This window comes from Equus asinus, chromosome 13, assembly GCF_041296235.1.
Source record: "Equus asinus isolate D_3611 breed Donkey chromosome 13, EquAss-T2T_v2, whole genome shotgun sequence".
Lineage (NCBI taxonomy): Eukaryota > Metazoa > Chordata > Mammalia > Perissodactyla > Equidae > Equus > Equus asinus.
Genome location: NC_091802.1, coordinates 16,883,686 through 16,906,157, shown reverse-complemented (window position 1 = coordinate 16,906,157; position 22,472 = coordinate 16,883,686). Strand labels below are relative to the sequence as shown.

General features: G+C 40.2%; 1 protein-coding gene across 3 annotated transcripts in view; it reads right to left on the bottom strand.

Moving 5' to 3' along the window:
• SMYD4 (SET and MYND domain containing 4) overlaps positions 1–22,442 on the bottom strand; it is a 42,545-nt gene extending 20,103 nt beyond the window's left edge. Inside the window, exons 1-3 of one of the 3 annotated variants that reach the window (XM_014827044.3) lie at positions 22,167–22,442; positions 21,059–21,204; positions 2,335–2,479 (exon numbers count right to left, since the gene is read on the bottom strand). In XM_014827044.3, the coding sequence (XP_014682530.1) occupies positions 2,335–2,479; positions 21,059–21,192 (279 nt within the window). In that variant the 5' untranslated portion in view covers positions 21,193–21,204; positions 22,167–22,442. Of the gene's footprint in view, positions 1–2,334; positions 2,480–21,058; positions 21,205–22,166 lie in introns of those variants that run through there. The other 2 variants (XM_014827043.3, XM_014827045.3) reach the window with 2 other exon arrangements.
• Between the last annotated feature and the right edge of the window lie 30 nt (positions 22,443–22,472).

Here is a 22,472-nt window from a genome sequence, read left to right as displayed (position 1 = left end):
TGTGCCGAAGTACCTCTGGGAAGATACATTCAGCAGCGCCAGCAGGTGGGGAACGAGGGGCTAGGAGACAGAGGAAGTAGACTATACTATATACTTTTGAATTCTAACTATGTAAACACATTTCCTATTCAAAAATAAATAGCTAAAATAATATTAAAACCATAATAACTAGTAGCACTTAGGATATAGGGAAATGAACATTCCCACATTCTGCTAGAAGGATGTTAACTAGTTCTTTCCTGGACAACAATTCAGCATCATCTCCCCAAGGCATTAAAAAAAATACATTCAATTGACCCAGAAATTGCCCTTCTAGGAATTTATGCTAAGGAAATAATCAGATGTGCATAAATATTTACATAGAAAGATGCTCCTTGTAGCTTTATGATAGCAAGCAATCTGCCAAATCCGGAGGTGTTAAATCAAGTATAGTTCTCTGTAATGGAACACTACGCCAGCCATGAAAAATCATGTTCTAGTGGAAAATTTAATAACACGAAGAAATGGTTACAATAAATTGTCGAGGGAAAAAAGCAGGTTGCAAAACAGTAAGTATAGCATTATCCCAATTTCGTAAAAGAAAAACACATTTTCAGAAGAAAAAGTAGCTGGATAGATATGAGCAAAAATGTTACCAGTGCCTATCATTGGTTATGAGATTTCTTTTACTCTTTATGCTTCTTTATATTTTCCAAGTAAACATATATTACATTTACAATCAGACAAAAATAACTGTTATTTTTTAAAAAAAGAAAATAGCAGCTTTATAGAAAATTGCAAAGTACCATAATCACCAAAATACGAGCTGCATGAAACAGGAAGTCTCATCTCCCTCCTAGAGCAAATCTTAATTTTTTGTCTGATTTCACTTTTTGTAAATTCCACTTTTTCTTTTTTTGAGGAGGATTAGCCCTGAGCTAACATCTGTACCTATCTTCCTCTACTGTATAGTGGGACGCCTGCCACAGCATGGCTTGATAAGCAGTGTATAGGTCGGTGCCCAGGATCCAAATTTGAGAACCCCAGGCTGCTAGGGCGGAGTGTGCAAACTTCACTGCTAGGCCACCAGGCCGGCCCCTGATTTCACTTTTTATTTTACTTGTTTTCATCGAACAACCTCCTTTGTGATCACATTTATGACACCCATGCATAAAGTTGAAGAGATTAGCTCTGAAAAAGAACTAGTAAGCCATTTTTCAACGGATCATTACATCTAATGGATTTTAATTCTTCAGCAATCACTAATGCTTACATTATTCAGCTAAAAACTTTGTCATAACACTACAAAACAGAGTTTTCATCAATTATAAAAGCTGTTGTTTAGGTCTGATAGGTTTTGGAAAGCTAATTCCAAACTTTAAGCATAGGCCTGTTAAAGATTCAGAGTAGAGGTATACCCTTCAAATTTACACTCATTCTTTTAATATACAAGATCATAGACCTGGTGCAAGGGATCGATACATTCTTGCTTTAAGCCCATATTTATCTCTAAAAAGTTGTGGAAGGAAGCCTCTCAGAGGCCCAGTGGCATAGTGGTTAAGTTCCTGCATTCCACTTCAGTGGCCCAGGGTTCACAGGTTTGGATCCTGGGTGCTGACCTAGCACCACTCATCAAGCCATGCTGTGGTGGCATCCCACATAAAGTAGAGGAAGACTGGCACAGATGTTAGCTCAGGGCCGATCTTCCTCACCAAGGGAAAAAGAAAAAAAAAAAGGAAGTCTCTCAGGGATCTTGTTGCAGTTCCTACTATGGAATAAGGACAGTAAGAGCAATAGATTGTTAAAACCCTCAATTCCTCCTTCCATCTAGCTTATTGATTGTTAGCATATTTAAATATTTGTTGACAATCTTCAAAATAGAGTTCAGCCGGACTGTGACAATTGAGTTTATTTTCTTTTCTATCTTAATCTAAGTCAGACTGCTTGTAAGCTAACGCTATGGCTAACTGAAAATCTAGCTCTTCTCTAAATTGGGACCACCGCACTAAGACCTCATTTAGTCATTCAGACCAAAAATACATACAATTCACTGACAGCTGACAGAAATGGGCAAGGCAGGGCAAGGGGTCCAATAAGCTTATTTTACAAGATGTCTGAAGGAATATGGGAATAGAAGTTTCCCGATGGAATGCAGGACATCTAATACAAGGTACCCTTTGTTACAGAATATAACCAACAGCAGAACTCTGCCAGTTTTCTTTTTCAAATCCAATCTACAAACTACAGACAAAGCTGCCACCGGCTATATGATTCAGCAGCACGGCTCTACCTTTTGAAGAAACGCGCACTGTTAAATGGTGGAGAGTCCATCCTGCCGGGCTGGGAATGTCTCACCTTGGAGTACAGCACCGCGGCTCCCGTATAGTCCTTCTCCTGAAATTTTTTGTTTCCTTCTTCTCTGTAGAAAAGGGGAGCGTTGGGGTCTTTTCCCACAAGGTAACCTCTAGAAAGCCTTTTTAAGAACATCTCATCCTCAGGTCTTCGTGAAGAAAGAAAGAAACAAACAAAAAGCATGAACTTGTTATTTCAGGGACAGCTCCTAACCATCGCACCTGAAACAGGAGTGAGTGTCCGCAAAACACTGGACACATGAGGTTGTATGTATCATGTAACGTGACTGGGGGTGGGGGAAATCTGGTGGTCTTAGAGACATAGCGACTCGAATTTATATTTAGAGTGCTAATTTTTTATTCTTTATCTCATAATTACTGGCCAATGAACCATTCCTTGGATAATTCATCATATAGAAGCTTGGGTGTAGAGTCGGACATAATACATGGAGTCTTTGCACCACGGCATATTCTCCACCGAAGAGAGAGAGAGGAGGAGAGAAAGAGAGGAACAGAGAGTGAGAGAAACAGAGAAAGAGAGAATGGGAAAGTAAATGATGTAGTAAAATGCTAATATTTGGGTACTACACAGGAATTCTTTGTACTATTTTTTGCAAGTAAGTCTGAAATTATTTCAACCTGAAAAGTTTAAAAAAATAAGCATGGTCATATGTCGCTTAATGACAGGGATACATTCTGAGAAATGCATTACTAGGTGATTTTGTCGTGCAAATATCCTGGAGTGTACTTACACAAACCTAGATGGTCTAGTCTTCTACACACCTAGGCTACATGGTACCATGGGACCACCGTCATACACGTGGTCCATTGTTGAGTGAAATGTTGTTAGGTATGCAGTGCATGACTGTATACAAATGCTCTCTATAATAAAACTAGTACAGTTGATCTAATACAGAAACACACAAACATACAGACACCCTGCCAATAGAGAAGCACCCTTTTTCCAATAAGAAATACTATCGAATAACCTAGACTATACATTTTGACCACAGTACAATGAAGCAAAATATGAACAACATAGAAACTGAAAACTCTCTTAAGCAACTCTCGGATAAAAGAGGAAATCAAATCAAAATTGCAGAATGTTTAGCAAAGTGTTTTTCAAATTGTTGTTTACAAAGACCCACAATAAAAAGTACTTTTACATTGTGATTCAGTAAAATGCATCTGTGTATGCATATATTGACCTTCCACAAAATATTATTTATCCTTGCTATGTATAAGTTAATATCAAATATAATTTTATTAGTATTTAAATACAATATAGAAAAAAATCTCAAAATAAACAACACAAAGAGGAAAACTAGGAAAGATTTTATTTAATTCAAAAGGTAGGCGCCGGCCCGGTGGCACAGCGGTTAAGTTCGCACGTTCCGCTTCTCGTCAGCCCGGGGTTCGCCGGTTCGGATCCCGGGTGCCGATATGGAACCGCTTGGCACGCCATGCTGTGGTAGGCGTCCCATGTATAAAGTAGAGGAAGATGGGCACGATGTTAGCTCAGGGCCAGGCTTCCTCAGCAAAAAAGAGGAGGACTGGCAGTAGTTAGCTCTGGGCTAATCTTCCTCAAAAAAAAAAAAAAAAAAATCAAAAGGTATGCTTGCCTGTTCTAAATTTATTCCAGTCCAAAAAAATATAAGGACAATTCCCCATGCATATCTGGTGCACCACAGACCCTGTTCTTTGTTCCATTTGTTATGGTGTTGTTTTAAATTAGGTTAAACCTGATAATCCTATTTAAACATAAAGGTTGTGGTGAACAGTAGTAACAGCAAAACTCTTCTTGCCTAACAATGGATATTTTTTAATCTTAATCCAAAATTATGATAAACTCAATGTTTTATCATTGTTCTTCAGTGTAATTAAGAACTAAGCTGCAATTAATTCATTCTTTTCTTTGGGTACTAAGTTTAAGTACTTAATTTAAAGTTTTGAAAAGCAAATAGACAGTCTAACTTTTTTTCAATATTTCAGATTTTCTTCTGGAATGTTATGATAAAAAACTCGAGGATGTGAGATGGAACAATTTTTCTAGTTAATTTTTTTATTGTGGTAAAATATACAAAATTTATCACTTTAACCATTTTTAAGTATACAGTTCAGTGGAATTAAGTACACTCACAATATTGTGCAATCACTATCCATTTCCAGAACTTTTTCACCATCCCACACTAGAACTTCATGCTCCTTAAATGATAACTCTTCATTCCTCCCTCTCCACAGCCCCTGGTAACCTCTATTCTACTTTCTGTTTCCAAGAATTTGTCTATTCTAGGTACTTCATATAAGTGAATTATATTTGTCCTTTTATGACTGGCTTACTTCACTCAGCATAATGTTTCCAAGGTTCATCCATGTTGTAGCATGTACTGGAATTTCATTCCTTTTTATAGCTGAATAATATTCCATTTATATATATACCACATTTTGTTTATCCATTCATCTGTCAATGGACATATGGATTGTTTCCACTTTTTGGCTATTGTGAATAATACTGTTATGAATATTGTTTTGCAATGATCTGTTCCAGTCTCATTTTCAATTCTTTTGGATATAAACGCAGAAGTGGGATTGCTGGATCATACAGTAATTCTATTTTTAATTTTTTGAGGAACTACTGTACTGTTTTCCATAGTGGCTGTACCATTTCATATTCTCACCAACAGTGCACAAGGGCTCCAATTTCTCCACGTCCTCACCAATACTTGTTATTTTCTGTTTTTTTGATAATAGCTATCCCAATGAATGTGATATTGTATCTTATTGTATCTTATTGGTATCTTACTGTGGTTCTAATTTGCATTTCCCTAATGATTAGTGATGTTAAGAGCATCTTTTCATGTGCTTATTGGCCATTTGTATATTTTCTTTGGAGAAATGTCTGTTCAAGTCCTTTGCCCATTTTCTAATTGAATTGTTTGTTTTTTTATTGTTGAGTCTTAGGAGTTCTCTATATAGCCTGGATATTAATCCTTTATCAGATATATGATTTGCAAATATTTTCTTCCATTCTGTCGGTTGCCTTTTTACTCTGTTGATAATGTTGTTTGATACACAAAATGTTTTAATTTTCATAAAGTCCAATTTATCTATTTTTCTTTTGTTCTCTGTGCCTTTGGTGTCGTATCCAAGAAATCACTGCCAAATCCAATGTCATAAGCTTTTGCCTTATGTTTTCTTCTAAGAGTTTTGCAATTTTAGTTCTTGAGTTTAGGTCTTTGAGCCATTTTGAGTTAGTTTTTCTATATGGTATAAGGGAAAGGTCCAACTTCATACTTTGGATGTGGATTCTAATTAGCAAGCAGACAGAAAGAACCAAGTTCTTTCTTCCAGCCTGGCCTTCTCTCTCCAGAGCCCTAGAGAGGTAAAGCCTCTCACGGAGTCAGTTGGCAAAGCAGAAAGTCCCAGCCCCAGCACAGACTGCAGGAGACTGGAGCTGAGAAACAGCAGCTTAGTAACTCACACACATTCACGTACACATTTTTTCCTGAACCATTTGAAAGTAAGTGCAGTCATCATGGAAGTTCACCTCTAAATATTTCAGCAGGCCTCTGCTAAGACAAGGACATTCTCGTACAACTTGATATCACAATATCATTATCACACCTAAAAAAATTAACGCTAATCCAAGTATCTTTTGAATTTTCTCAATTAGTCCTTAAATGTCTTTTATATCTTTTTCTTACCCCAACCTGACTCAGGATCAAGGTTCTAATGTCCTGCATTTAGCTGTTATTTCTCTTTAGTCTCTTTTGACACAGTCCCATAATTTTTTTGTCTTTCATGACTAATTTTTTGTGAAGACTCAAGACCAGGAAAATGTTTCACATTCTGGTTTTGTCTCCTTGTTTCTTCATGATTAGATTCAGATCAAATAGTTTTTGTCAATATTAGTACATAGTTAAATCTATACACTTCTTGTTTCACATGAGGAGAGACATAATGTCAAGTAGCCCCCACTACTGGGGATGCTAAGTTTGGTCACTTGGTTAAAGCGGTGACTGCTGGAGTTCTCCAATATAAAAATACCTTTCCCCTTGTACTTAATAAGTAATCTAGGGGCCATACTTTGAGACTATGTGAATAACCTGCTTCCCAACAATCTTTCTTCTAATGGTTTGAGCATCCATTGATGATCATTGCCAGAAACAGTTATTACACAGGAGGTTACAAATTGGTGATTTTCTAATTCTATCATAATCTCTAAACTTATTAATTGGCATTCTTCTGTAAAGACAAATGTTTCCCCCTTCCCTTCTTTTACTTATTTAGATATTTATCTGATATTTATTTATCATGGCCTTAAAAAAATTCATTGTTATAAACCATTACAATTATTGTACTTTTTGATGCTCAAATTGTCCTAAATTTGGCCAATGGGAACCTCTTCAGACTGACGCCTATGTTCTTTTTTACATAAATGCATTAGTCTTTGAGCACTTCCTTGCATTCTGGCACAATAAGGCATTCCAGTCGACTCAGTACAAAATCGAAATGAACAGGCAGGCAGTGGGTGTGGATAATGAGTCTGTTAAGGGTTCCCTAGGACACTGCAGATTATCATCTGGGGCGTCATCTGTCTCAAAAGGTCTTCAATATGGATGAAAGGCATCTAATTTGGGAAAACATTCCTCAAAGACTGTAAACGGCAAGAAAGAAAAGTGTATGCCTAGCTTTAAGCATTAAAGGCTCAATTCATACTTTTATTTAATGGGCACGCATACAGAGATTAGAAGTTTAAATCTTTTTCGGTCACTTTAGATTATGATTGAATAGTCTTACAAACAGCTCTTCAGAGCTAACATTCTTAGGTAGAGAAGTTTGGGGATGAAGTAGTAAAAGGTACAAACAATGAAAAATGGAGGCCAGGGGCTGGCCCTGTGGCCAGTGGTTAAGTCCAGCATGCTCTGCTTCAGCGGCCTGGGCTTGGTTCCCAGGTGTGGACCTACACCACTTGTCAGCAGCCATGCTGTGGTAGTGACCCACACAGAAAACAGAGGAAGACTGGCACAGATGTTAGCTCAGGGTGAATCTTCCTCAAGCACAAAGAGGAAGCTGACAACAGACGTTAGCTCAGGGTGAATCTTCCTCAGAAAAATAAAATAAAATAAAAATGGAGGCCATTATTAACTCCAGGGAAAACAAGAGTTGTTCAAGAAAGGAAATGTAATTCAAAGTATACTTCATGATTCATATGAGTAATATTTACATAGAAATAATGATGTATGTATTGAATATTGGTTTAACCAACATCATATTCTATTGGCTATAGTATATTATAAATTATAATATAGTTATAATGAGACAATGAAGGAAAACAAATTATACACAGTGAGTTGGGGGTAAGAGAGCTAAATTTGACAACTAAAACTAAAAATTCAAGAAACAGCAGTATTAGCATACTGTTTAGTAATATGAAATTAAATTCCAAAAGAAACAGTTAAAATAACTTAAAGTAGCAGTCTCTGGAGAATAGGAAAGGGGAAGAATGAGACAGAGAGTTGCTGTTTTTCTTTATAAACTTTGAAGTATGATTTGACTTCTTACACTATACGCATATTATTCTGATAAAAAGTTAAACTAAAAAAGGAAAATATTTCTACTTAATAAGGCACCAGGTCTACATATTTTACAGGATTTTTCTACCAGCTTTTTAAAAAAGTTTTTTTGGTGAGGAAGATTGGTCCTGAGCTAACATCTGTTGCAAATCTTCCTCTTTTTGCTTGAGGAAGATTGCTGCTGAGCTAACATCTGTGACAACCTTCCTCTATTTTGTATGTGGGATGCTGCTATAGCATGGCTTGATGAGCGGTGTGTAGCTCCACGTCCAGGATCTGAAATGGTGAACCCTGAGCCACTGAAGCAGAGTGTGTGAACTTAACCACTACACCACTGGGACGGCCCCGATTTTTCTACTGGCTTTTAAGAATCAAATAATCCCTACATTATATAAACTATTTCAGAGCATAGAAAAAGATGCTAATTCATGCTATTAGGCTACCATAAGCCTGATTCAAGAGTTGACAAATAGAGTACAAAAAAGAACATGTAGGGCCGGCCCAGTGGCGCAGCAGTTAAATTTGCACGTTCCATATCAGCAGCCTCAGTTCGCCGGTTCAGATCCCAGGTGCGGACATGGCACCGCTTGGCAAGCCATGCTGTGGCAGGCGTCCCACATATAAAGTAGAGAAAGATGGGCAAGGATGTTGGCTTAGGGCCAGTCTTCCTCTGCAAAAAGAGGAGGATTGGCAGCAGATGTTAGCTCAGGGCTAATCTTCCTCAAGAAAAAAAAAAAAGAACACGTAGCTAATGTCAGTTATGAACATAGATATAAAAATCCTAAAAATAATGTTACATTGAATCTAGCCATGTGTTAAAAGAATGACAAATGATAACCAAACAGAGTTTATCTCTAAAATAGCTCAACTTCAGTAAATCTACTGGTGTAAATTCTACGTTAACAGATTAAAGGAGAAAAAGAATATGATAATTCCTTCCAAAATATATCAAAAAAGTATTGATAAGATTCAACACCTATTTATGATAGAATATAGGGCAACTCCCTTAAACTGAAAAAGGGTTATGTACTAAAAACCTATGGCGAATGTCCTAAATGGCTGTTACTATTCAACATTGCACTGGAGAGCTAAATAATACTATGATAATTAAAAAGTAAAATAAGAGATACACATATTGGAAAGGAGAAATACTATTTTCAGATGCAACTATCTACCTAAAAATTCTAAGTGGATTAGCATAAAAATGGTGAAATACCGTGAAAATACAGTTAGGTGGCCAATTATAAGATGATAAAAAAATTCCTAGCTGTTATTTATACCATCAATCATCAGCTTGAGAATGCAATGGGGGTAGGGGGAGTCTTATTTACAATAACAACAAAAACCTTACAATAAGTAAGAATAAATCTAAGAGGAAATGTACAAAACCTATATAAAGAAAATGCTAAACTTTACTTAAGGACATAAAAGCAGCCCTAAACAAATGGCAAGACATACCCTTTACTTGGATGAGGAAATGTAATACTGTAAAGATGTCAAGTCTCCCCAAATGTATCTATAAATCCAACACAATCCCAATCAATAACTCAGAAACATTCTTTATGGAACTTCACAGCCAATTCTAAAGTTCACGTGAGAGAAATGTATACAAATAGCCAAGATATTCTTGAAAAAGAAGAAAGACTGTCTATGTGTGTGGGAACCTGGCTTAAACAGACAGCAAAGCCACATTGGTACTAGACTTCTCTGCTTTCTACTGCTCCTTTTCACTATAAAATCTCAGGGGGGAGCTATCCTTGTGGTTAAGGTAGGGTTGACCCCAATTTCGCAGCAGGGTTGGGCATGTGATATAGGCCTGGCCAATGAGAGGAGCTCCACACCTTTGGTTGAAGGGATGTGCATGCAAAGTTGGGAGGATCAGAGTCCAACCCAGACCTTTTCTGCCAAGACTCTCAGGCAAGATGGCCTCTGTTCTTGTGGTTATTAAGCTATCAGAGTGTGCCCAAGGCTACCAATGCTCATAGTGCCCTGCAAGTGGCGAGAGTGTGATGATGAAGAGCTGTAAGGTCTGATGCCATCATCTGAGCCCCTAGATACAACCCTGAATACAACCACTTGCTTGAAAATTGATCTACCTTTAGATGTCCTGGTTTCATAGCCCACGAATTTCCTAATTTGAGCTGGGTTTCTGTCACTTGAAATGGAAAGAATTCTAATATGATACTATAAAGTCACAGTAATTAAAACCCTTTGGTTTTGGCATAGAAACAAATTATAGATAAGTGGGAATTTAATTTTTAATAAGTGTGGCATTTTGAAGCAGTTGGGAAAGGATGGATTATTCAATAAATGCTGCAGAAAAATTATCTGGAAAAAAACTTAGAATACTCCCTTACATCATACACAAAAATAAATTCCAACTGGATTAGAGAGCTAAAACTAAAACACAAAACTACAAAGAAGAAAATAAAGAATACTTTTATAATCTTGGGGTGGAGTAGACTGTCCTAAGTAAGACACATAACCCAGAAGCCATAATAGAAAATGACAGACAGGGCTGCACAAAAGTTAAAACACATACACACAATTTATATACAATGCAAGACATCATAAGTAAAGTAAAAAAGATAAATAATAGACTAGGAGGAAAATTAGTAACATATATAGGCAAGAATTATATAGACAGATTTATGAAGCTCTCCTATAAATTACTAAGAGAAAGACAGACAGCCTACTAGAAAAATGGGTAAAGGATATAAAGGAACAATTTACAGAAGAAATAGAAATGGGCTGTAACGTCAGAAATGGTGTTTGTCCTTAAGGTTGGCAGAATTAAAGACTGTTTGCTTTCTAACGTTGCTGAGGATATAGGAAACTGATTTTCATACACTGTTCATGGTAAACTGGTAAAGCTTTTTGGAAGACAATTTGGAAGTATTTCTTTTTCTTTTAAGAATTTATTTTTTATTTTTCTTAAGCTTTTTTTCCCTTCTTCTCCCCGAAGCCCCCCAGTACATAATTGTATATTTTAGTCGTGGGTCCTTCTAGTTGTGGCATGTGGGACGCCGCCTCAGCACGGCCTGAGGTCTGTGCCCAGGATCCGAACTGGTGAAACCCTGGGCCGCTGAAGCAGAGCGCATGAACTTAACCACTCAGCCACCAGGCTTGGCCCCTGGAAGTATTTCTCAAATTTCAAACATCCATAACTGTTGGTACAATACCTCTTCTAAGACACTATCTTAAGTTCTGAATATATGTACAAAAACATACATAAAGTTGTTCACTGCAGCATTGTTTGTGACAGTAAAACAACAAGAGCAACCTGGAAATAACTTAATTGCCATCAGCAAGGAAAAGAATAACTAAACTGTAGCATATTATAGTAGCAATATCATGTGGATGCTAAAAAGATTAAGGTGTGATGTTGGAAAAAATCTCACAGAACAAAGCACATAATATGATCTAATAGAGAAAAAAATATATGTGCTCATTTATCTACAAATGTATGAGAATATGTAAAAAGAACCAAAAAGCTCTAATAAACCGTGGTTCTATCTGTGAAACAGAGTGAGGAGAAGGGTAAGTGGGAAACTTTCATGTTTTACTTTATTAGATATGTGTCAATCTTTTACAATGAGAACGTATTTATATCTTACTAACATTTATAAAAAAGAAACAGACCAAGCAAAAAAAAGAAGTATAACCCTAATTATACCTAGAACCTGAACTGGCAAGGCTCCACACTGAACTCATTATTTCATTCAACTAAAATCTGAGTGCCCCCTATGTGCCACACACTGTGATGGTTGCTGACACAAAGATGAAGATTTCAACCTTGGTCTTGAAAGGTCTGTGTTTATGTGTCTGCATATATATGAGTCATACAATATGACTCATTTATGTGTCAAGTTGAGTATTAATATGTGCCAGTCACTGAAGTAAGAGCTTTACCAAACTGTCATTCAATCAATACTTATTGAGTACCCATTTTTTTGACACTGCACTATTCTTGTCTACAGAAAGACAAACAAATATAGACATGGTCCTTGGCTTGTAGTGTTTATAAGTAGTAAAGATAGACGTTAATAAAATGATCACACAAATATAAAAAAGAAAGGTATACAGTGTTGTAAGTATAAAAAATGAAGATTGGGGCCAGCCCAGTGGCATAGTGGTTAAGTTTGCCAGCTTGCTTCGGCAGCCCAGGGTTCATGGGTTCAGAGCCTAGGCACAGACTTAACACCGCTCATCAAGCCACACTGTGGTGGCATCCCACATAAAACAGAGGAAGGTTGGCATAGATGTTAGCTCAGTGACAATCTCAAGCAAAAAGAGGAAGATTGGCAACAGACGGTAGCTCAGGGCCAAACTCCCTCACAAAAGTTAATAAAGTTAAAAAAAATAAGAATAAAAAAACCCCCAAAATGAAGATGATCCAGCTGGAACTCAGAGAAGGCTTTCTTGAGAAAGATTTGGCTGATTCTGGAGGCTGAGCTGAAGTCAATTAGTTCTTAGGGCATGGTGGAATGGAGAGGAGCTAGGCAAAGCATTTCAGGCAGAAGAAATTCCCTAAGTAAAGGCCATGTGGTGAGAAGCAGCAGAGAGCACATCAAGAACTAAAGGAAGGGCAATATGTCTGAAAGGGGAGTGTGGTGAGAGAGGAGGCCAGAGAGACCGGCAGCGGTCAGACTGCAATGTCTTACTGGCTATATACAGAATTTTAGTCTTCATTGTAAGAGCAAAAGAAACTCCTGAAAGGTTTTAAGTGAGAGCAATATGATCTGATTTGTGTTTTGAAAAATGATTCCTGTTGTGGTATAGAACATAGCTTGGAGGGAGGCAAGGATGGATCTGGGAAACCACTTAGGAAGCTATTGTGACGGTCTAGCTACTGATAGTAATTTGGCTTAAGGAAGTAAAGGGAGTGTATTAGTTTTTTGTTGCTGCTGTAACAAATTACCACAAAATCAGTGGCTTAAAACAAACAACAATTTATTATCTTCCAGTGCTGAAGGGCAGAAGTCTGACATGGGTCTCAGTGGGCTGAGATCAAGGCATTGGTAGGGAGGTGCTGTTTTCCAGACATTCTAGGAGAGAATCTGTTTCCTTGCCTTTTCCACTTTCTAGAGGCTGTCCACTTTTTTTTGTTTTTGAGGAAGATTAGCCCTGAGCTAACTGCTGCCAATCTTCCTCTTTTTGCTGAGGAAGACTGGCCCTGAGCTAACATCCATGCCCACTTTACTTTATATGTGGGACGCCTGCCACAGCATGGCTTGCCAAGCGGTGCCATGTCCACACCTGGGATCTAAACCGGCGAACCCTGGGCCGCCAAAGTGGAATGTGCGCACTTAACGGCTGTGCCACGGGGCCGGCCCCATGTCCATTTTCTTTGGCTTCCTCTCTCTCTCTTCAAAGCCAGCAACATTGCATCTCTCTGACCTTCTTCCATAGTCACATTTACCTCTGACTCTCCTCTTCTGCCTCCTTTTTCCACTTTTAAGGACCCTCGTGATTGCACTGGGCTCACCTGGATAATCCAGGCTGCTCTCCCTATCTTAAAATTCGCTGATTAGCAACCTTAATTTCCCTTTATCATGTAACCTAACGTATTCACAAATTCCAGGGATTAAGACATGAGCATCTTTGGGGTCTATTATTCTGCCTGCCGCATGAGAAAATGAGGGAGAATTAACTTGATTATAAATTTGTATTCAGGGGCTGGCCCCGTGGCCGAGTGGTTAAGTTCGCGCGCTCCACTGCAGGCGGCCCAGTGTTTCGTTGGTTCGAATCCTGGGCACGGACATGGCACTGCTCATCTAAGCCACGCTGAGGCAGCGTCCCACGTGCCACAACTAAAAGGACCCACAACGAAGAATATACAACTATGTACTGGGGGGCTTTGGGGAGAAAAAGGAAAAAAAAATCTTTAAAAAAAATGGCAGATTTTGTATTTAACAAAATAAAATAAATTTGTATTCATATTTTTGTGGTTATCCTGAAGATTTCAAAATGAATCTCTGATTTATCACTATTTTCAGTTGGTATTTTGACCATTTCCCAAACAATACAAGAACCTCACAACAGTTAAACTCCACTTACCCATCTTGCCCTTTGTACTGTTCTCATGTCTTACTTCTAAATGTTTTAAACTCCATAAGGCATTATTACTATCATTGTTTTAAATAATGAATTTAAAAATATTTACCCACATATTTACCTTTTCTGGTGTTCTTCATTCCTTCCTGCAATTGAGTGCTTTCATTTGGAATAATTCTTTCTTTAACCTGAAGAACTTCCTTCAGTATTTCTTGTACCTCTAATCTGCAGATGCAGTCTCTCAGATTTTTTTTGTCTGAAAATATCCTTATTTTGCATTCATTTTTGAAAGGTGTTTTCATCAGGTGTAGAATTCTAGGTTGCCAAGTTCTGTTTTGCTCCGTTTTTCTTTCAGGGCTTTAAATGTGCCATTCAATTGTCACCCAGCTTCCACAGTCTCATTCTCATTCCCATAAAGGCAATGTGTCTTTTTTCTTTGGTTGTTTTTAGGATTTCCTTTTTTCTCTAGTCTTTGGCAGTTTAGTCCGATGTCCCTAGGTGTGATTTTATTTATGTTTACACTGCTTGGGATTTGCTGAGCTTCTGGAATCTGTGGGTTGATGTCCTTTATGTTTTAGAAAATTTGTGGCCATCCTTTTGGAATATTCCTTCTGCCCCACTCTCTGTCTTCTTTCCTGAGACTCCATTTAAAAGTATGTTAGACCATCTGATTGTGTCCCATATATTTCTTATGTGCTGTATCATTTTTTCCATTCTTTTTTCCCTACGCTTTTTTTTTTAAAGATTGGCACCTGAGCTAACATCTGTTGCCAATCTTTTTTTCTTCTTTCTTCCTCTCCCAAAAGCACCCCTATACATAGTTGTATATTCTAGCTGTAGACCCTTCTGGTTGTGCTACATGGGATGCTGCCTCAGCATGGCTTGATGAGCGGTGCCATGTCTGTGCCTGGGATCCAAACTGGTGAAACCCTGGGCCGCCGAAGTGAAGCATGCAAATCCAACCACTTGGTCACGGGGCTAGCCCCTTCATTTTGTTTTTTATTGACCTGTAAACCAATTTACTAATCCTGTGTTCCACAGTGTCCACTTTGCTATGAAGCTTAAGAATTGGATTAATTTCAGTTATGTTATTTTTGAATTCTAGAAAGTCCATTTGATTCTTTTTGTCTCAATCATTTAAAAAATTGTCTTCACTGTAGTTAGACATCACATAAAACTTACCATCTTAACCATTTAAAGTATATAGTTCAGTGGTATTAAATACATTCATAACGTTATGGAACCATCACCAGAATCCATTTCCGTAACCCTTTTCATCTTGTAAAACTGAAACTCTATACTCATTAAACAATAACCCCATCCCCACACCCCCAGCCCCTGGCAACCACCATTCTACTTTGTCGCTACAACTCTGACTACTCTAAGTACCACCATTTGATTCTTTTGTATAGATTCCAATTCTCTGCTGAAATCTATCTTTCTACCTACTTTGTACAACTTTTCCTCTATTTCCTTAAATACATTATTCATAGTTCTTTTAAATCCTTGTCTACTAAATCTTGTAAGTGGACATCAGTTGATCTATTCCTTTTTTTTTAATAAAGATTTTATTTATTTCCTTTTTCTCCTCAAAGCCCCCCAGTACATAGTTGTATATTCTTCTTTTTTTTTTTTTGAGGAAGATTTGCCCTGAGCTAACTACTGCCAATCCTCCTCTTTTTGCTGAGGAAGACTGGCCCTGAGCTAACATCCATGCCCATCTTCCTCTACTTTATATGTGGGACGCCTACCACAGCACGGCTTGCCAAGCGGTGCCATGTCTGCACCCGGGATCCGAACCGGCGAACCCGGGGCCGCCAAAGGAGAATGTATGCACTTAACCGCTGCGCCACCGGGCCGACCCCGATCTACTCCTAATATTTATTTTCTCTCTTCACTATTGGTCATTTTTATGCCCCTTTGCACATTTAATAATTTTTAACTGTATTCCTGACACTGTGCATAGAAGCTAGATGACATCTTCTATGAAAGTGCCCCCTTTCCTACGTTAGGAAAATAGGAAGAGGGGCTGGCCTACCTTTAGCCAATCAAGAATTGAGTTGGATTAGGGTTGGCCTACAGTTTTATTGAAACTCAGCACACCTCTGGTTTCTCAGTTCTTGGGTGTGGCCCTCCTGAGGTTTTGGTTAAGAGCCTGGAAGGTCTCTCTCTCCTCATGCCCAAAGGCTTTGGTCTCAGGACATTCTGAACTTTGATTTTGAACTTAGGACATCACAGAAGTTCAAAATCTGGCAAATGTCTTCACAGGGAGATTGTGTTGCAGGCCCCTTTCCACTAGTGGGATTTTGGTCCTCAGCACTGCAAGACTGCAGGAGATTTCATTCTGCCTTTTTGGGTGGCCTCCTGTACTTTCTGAGAACTCAGTAAACATCCCATGAGGCGAACTGACTTTGGATTTGGGCCTTGAGCTTGGGCCTCCTCTAGTTTCCAATCCATCACATCAGCCCCAAATGACAGCCGAGACGTCTGCGGTTTCAGTTTCCCCCAGGGTGTCCCTGTGCTTAGGGCCAGCCTGATCCCCAGCCTTTAACCACCCTCAGAAAAGACAACCGCTAGTGATCACCTAGGAAGGAGCCTTCCCTCTTTGGAATTTTACTCCATCTAGTCCTCGTTGCTCTCTAATGTGTTTAAAAATACAATTATTTTATGAATTTAACTACCAATTTTGTTTTAGTTGTAATGGAGCATTGCCTATTGTGACCTATTATATCCTACCCAGAAGCAGAAGTCCTATTTGTCAAATGTGAAAGAAATCTAGCATTCATGGTCCTACAATGGACAAAATTTGGGAATAGATTTAAGATGGTGGGTGAGAAGAAGGAAAAATCAGGTATGACTCCTAGGTTTCTGGGCAGCAACTGGACAGAGGGTAGGGTAATTCACTAAGGGATCACAATGGTCTGACATGGACAGGTGGAAGATCACGGCAGCTCTTTTTTTTGGAGGAAGATTAGTCCTGAGCTAACATCCGTTAGCAATTCTCCTCCCTTTACTGAGGAAGACTGGCCCTGAGCTAACATCTGTGCCCATCTTCCTCCATTTTACCCATGGGACGTCTGCCACAGCATGGCTTGATAAGTGGCATGCAGGCCTGCACCTGGGATCTGAACCCTCCAACCCCAGGCTGCTGAAACAGAAGGCCTGAACCTAAGCACTACGCCACCAGGCTGGCCGCCATGGCAGCATTTTAACACAGAATGTTTCACAGGTTCCCAGTTTTAGGAACTGAAATAAGGTAGTGCAATTCACCAAGATAGGGACCACTGGAAGGGAATCTAATTTTGAGGGCAAAATTGTGAGTTTGATTTTAGATATGTTGAATTGTAAGTACTTTTGAGACTTTTAAGCAGTCAGCTGGATTTAGAGATTTGAGTCTCAGAGGAGGAGTGAGGGCTGGAGATATAATTTGAAGAGTAATAGGAGGTAACTGATGTCATGGGTGTGGATGAAGCTGCATGAGTTGAGAATAGAGAGTGAAAAGGAAAGAGAGCCTAGGCTGGAGTCTCGAGGAATGCCAACATTAAACAATCAGGCAAATCCTCTTCTTTGATTTACATTTCTTCCAGTGCACCAAAATGTCAAAGGATTCTTGCAGATTATTCCCTTTTGCTGGTTAGTACACTGTATCAACTATCTTAGGAAATCTCTGCCTATTATTCAAAGTTTTCATCAGCAGTTCTCCATTGTTTCTGGAAATTCTGTAAAGGGAATCCACAGATCCTGTAGAGGTTTAGACATTATTTTTCAAAGTGCGGTCACGACGCAGTCAGTGGGTCATGAAATCAAATTAGTGGGTCCTGATTAGTATTTTTTAAATGCGATAAGTAGGAGGGAAAATATAGAGTACATCAGATGCAGGGGCTGGCCAGGTGGTGTAGTGGTTAAGTTCATACGCTCTGCTTGGGCAGCCCAGGGTTCGTGGGTTCTGACCCGAGCGTGGACCTGCACAACGCTCCGTCCCACGTACAAAACAGAGGAAGACTGGCACAGACGTTAGCTTAGAGACAATCTTTCTCATCCAAAAAAAAAAAAGTACATCAGATGCAATAAGCATCTACACCTTCTTCCTTGGTGAACTTAACCAGTCTCACAGCTCAAAATGCCACGTACAATTCCCAGATTTATCTCTAGCCCAGGCCTCTCTCCTAAACTCCATGCCCATTTAGACATCTCCACTTGGATGTCTACTAGACATCTCCAGCTGAAATATGAACCCCTGATCTGTCTTCCCAAAATAGCTCCTTCTGCAGCCTTCCGAGGTGATGCTAATTTCATCCTCTACCTTTGGCCCCATAGGCCTGACTTCCTAGAGTCACTTTTTACCTCTCTCACTTTCTAACATATTGTATCCTTTCTGTCAGGAAATGCTATTAAATCTACCATCAGAATCCAACCACTTCTCATCACTCCCACTACCACCACCCTGGTCCAAGTTACCATCACCTCCTCTCTCAGCCGCACTAATGCAATAGCCTCCCAACAGGTCTGTATTTCCCCTCCTGCTCCTCGGACAGCCTATCCTCACCACAGCGGCCAGGGTGATCCTTTAAAACAGGGGCCAGCAAACGTTCGTAGAAAGCCTGAGAGTAAAGTTTTAGGCTTTGTGGGCCAAGAGGTAAAATTGAGGCTATTACATAGGTACTCACACAAAAAAGAGAAAACACGTTTGTAGAAACTTTTTATTGACAAAATTCAAAATATAATAATAATTCAGTACAACTTTTTCATAATACAGGTCTACTAATGAGAAGAACGGATTTTTTTTTTAAGATTTTATTTTTCCTTCTTCTCCCCGACGTCCCCTGGCACATGGTTGTATATCTTTAGTTGTGGGTCCTTCTAGTTGTGGCATGTGGGACATGGCCTCAGCATGGCCTGATGAGCGGTGCTAGGTCCGTGCCCAGGATCCGAACCAGTGAAACCCTGGGCAAACTTAACCACTCGGCCACGGGGCCAGCCCCCGGATATTTTTTTTAATAGATACCATTTTGCTTAACTGGAGTTCAAAGCCAGTGTTCCCTATCACCAAATCAACCGCAAATGTTTCTCTGTAAAAACCATTCTTAGCTGATGGCCATACAAAAACAGACAGTGGATGGATTTACCCTGAAGGCTACAGTTTGCTGACCTCTACTTTAAAATGTAGTCAGATCATATCACTATTCTCTCAAAACCCTGTGAAGTAGTTTCTTATTGCTGTGTAACGTATCAGCACACATTCAGCAGGTTAAAACAATACCCACTTATTATCCTCACAGTTCATAGATCAGAAGTTCAGGCAGGCTCAACAGGGTTCTCTGCTTAGGGTCTCACAAGGCTGATCAAGGTGGCCACTTATATGGAGGATCTGGGGAAGAATCCGCTTCTAAGCTCATTCAGGATGTTGACAGAAGCCAGTTCCTTGCAATTGTAGGTCTGAGGGCCCCATTCCTTGCTATTAACCAGGAAGCACTCTCAGCTTCTAGAGGCTGCCTGCATTCCTTGCCATGTGGTCCCCTCCATCTTTGAAGTCAGCAAAGTGCATTCAAATCTCCTGCTTTGAATCTCTCTGACTTCCCTTTCTGCTACCAGTTGGAAAAAACTCTCTGCTTTTAAAGGTCTCACCTGATTGGGTTAGGCCCACCCAGATAATTGTATCTCAAGGTCAATTTATTTGGGATTTTCACTACATCTGCGAAATCCCTTGACAGCAGTGCTTAGGTTAATGTTAGATTGAACAACCAGGGGACAGGAACGCTGGGGGGCCCACCTTTAGAAATCTGCCTACCACACCTTGCAATAACTTCCTCGTCAGAGTAAAAAGACAAGGCACTTACAAGGGCCAGTAAGATTTGTGGCACCTGCTCTCCCCCAACCCCTGTGCACATCCTATTACCTCTGTGATGTTATTTCCTACCACTGTCTCTGGCTTACTCTGTGCATCCACATGGGCCTTCCTGCTGTTGCTTGAAGGTACCAGACACTCTCCTGCCTTAGGATCTGTGCCTGGAATGCCCCTCTCTCAGATTTCTACTTTGTTAACTCCTGTATCTCCAAGACTTAGCTCTACTTTCACTTTTTCAATGAGACATTATCTTTTTTTTTTGGTGAGGAAGACCGGCCCTGAGCTAACATCTGTTGCCAATCTTCCTCTTTTTGCTTGAGGAAGATTGGCCCTGAGCTAACACCTGTGCCAATCTTCCTCTATTTTATACGTGGGTAACCACCACAGCATAGCTTGATGAGTGGTGTATAGGTCCATGCCTGAGATCTGAAGCTGTGAACCCTGGGCCACTGAAGCAGAGTGTGCGAACTTAACCACGACACCACCAGGCTGGCCCAGTGAGGCATATCTGACCCCACTACTTACTACAACAACCTGCACTCTTGCTCCTGGCACCACCTGTTTCCCCTACCCTGTTCTTTTTTTCCTACTGTACTTATCACCTTTAACATGTTAAATACTTATTTATCATGTTTATTGTCCGTCCTTCCTTGCTAGAATTAGCCTCCTCAAAGGTAAGAATCTTTGTCTATTTTTTGTTTACTGATCTATTTTTTTTGTTCACTAAACATATAGCACAGTGGCTGGCACAAAATAGGCAATCAATAAATTCACTGAATGAAGTTTGGGGAAGCTCCTGTTTCAGTTTTCTATGTATGTGTGCACTAGGTTGCGATGTAAAGTATTCTTCTTACTGAGGAGTGTAGTCAAGAGAGCCTGAAAACCACTGGGATTAGACTATATGACCTCTAAGGTCTTTTCCAAATACCAGCTCTCATGAATTTCTATGTGCAGCTAATAAATCTCCACTGTATCCTTTGGGATATGGCAGGGTTCGCAGCCTAGTGACTGCAGCAAGGTGCTGACTATTGAAACATAACATTGACACTGCAAAAGCTAAACAGCATTCCTACCTGTTCTATAACAGGTTAGAGAAAATGGGGATGACAGCAAGGATTGCTGAATGCCCCAAAATATTAAAATCTGAACCTAATCCTTCCATTAAAAAGAGATATAACTTGAGAGCAAATGACAAAAGAGAACATTTTGCAGATCAAAAATTTCCCTGGTTAAAGCTTCCTTTCACTTACTGAAGAAGCGAAGAGGAGTGAAGAAAGATATCGCTCAGAGTCTCTGCTTTAGAAATTGTGACCTGAACGGACTTCGGGAGCAAAGCCCACTTCTGAAGGATGTATGATTTCCACTCCTCCACGGGCAGATCCATGTTACTTTAGCCCTATAAAATGAAGAAGAAAATAAGGCATTCAGATTTCCACAAATGCACTATTCTAGAAAATCAAGATTCCATTCAAGCCAGCATGAAGCAACAAAATCCATTCTCGTGGTCTTTTCCTACAGTTGTTTACATGCGGAGGAAGGATCTACGCTTTCTCACACCAATTCACTCAGCATCCTTTCATTCGGAAATATCCACCCAAAGCCTGCTCTGTTCCAGGCACCACTAGGCGGTCAGTTGGCCACCATCCGTGTCCTCTTAGACCTCTATCTACCTAGCGCTCAAGTCAGAAACCTGAGAGACAGCCCAGATTTTCTTTCTCACTCTGCCCAACAATTAACTTAACCAGCATTTCTCTCTCTTACACAGTTCCATTGCTTCTTTCCATCCCCAGGTCCTTCCTTCAGTTCAAGCCCTCACCATCTCTCATCCGGCATTCTTTCTAGAACGTCATAACTAGTCTCCATGTCCTCGGTACCCCCACCCTGCAATTCAGTCCATCTTCCACATTGAGGCAGAAGTCAGTCCTTTGCCTTAAATTCATCAGTGCGCCTCCCGGCATAGCGAAGCCCAGTACAAACCCTTCATTATTGGACCCTTGGCTTACTTCCTAATGCTCAAGTCTCATTTCTTCCTCTGTATCCTCCCATCCTGAACTACTGAAAGCTAACCCCACCTTACCAGGCTATACATCGCCCTAGTTTTTGCATAGACTATTCCTTCCTCCAGGAGCATCCCAGCCCTCACGTGGAGTCCACTTGGCAAATTTCCACACAGCCTTCAAGACTCAGTTCAAATGGCCCCTCCTCTGGGAAGCCTTCCCTGATTTTCCGTGATCGCAGCATACTTTGTGTCTCTCCTGGAGTTCATTCCGTGTCTACCTTGAGTTAGGGCTACTCACAGAGGAAAATCCCTCGACAGACTGTGCTCTCCTCTGAGAGCAGGGACCGGGGCTTATTTACCTTCAGAGACCCCCACTGTGCCAAGCGCAGGGTGTGGCACCGGCGGGAACGGAGCACTGGGTTGCTGGAATCAAGTCACTTCTTTGACTACATTTAGCAGCAGAGTTCTCAAGAAACAGCTCTAATCCTCCGCTGGGCACCAGCCGGTCAGCCCGCCTCGAGCCCAGCGGCTGTGAGTCCGAGGGCCCTCTCCGGCGGCTCCCGGAACTGGTCCAGCCACGCGCTTGGCGGCGTTCGCGTCACCCCGCGCGCCCCGCGGCCCGGCGCCCCGCCCCCAGGCCCCGCCAGCCTGTGACCGGGCCCGCA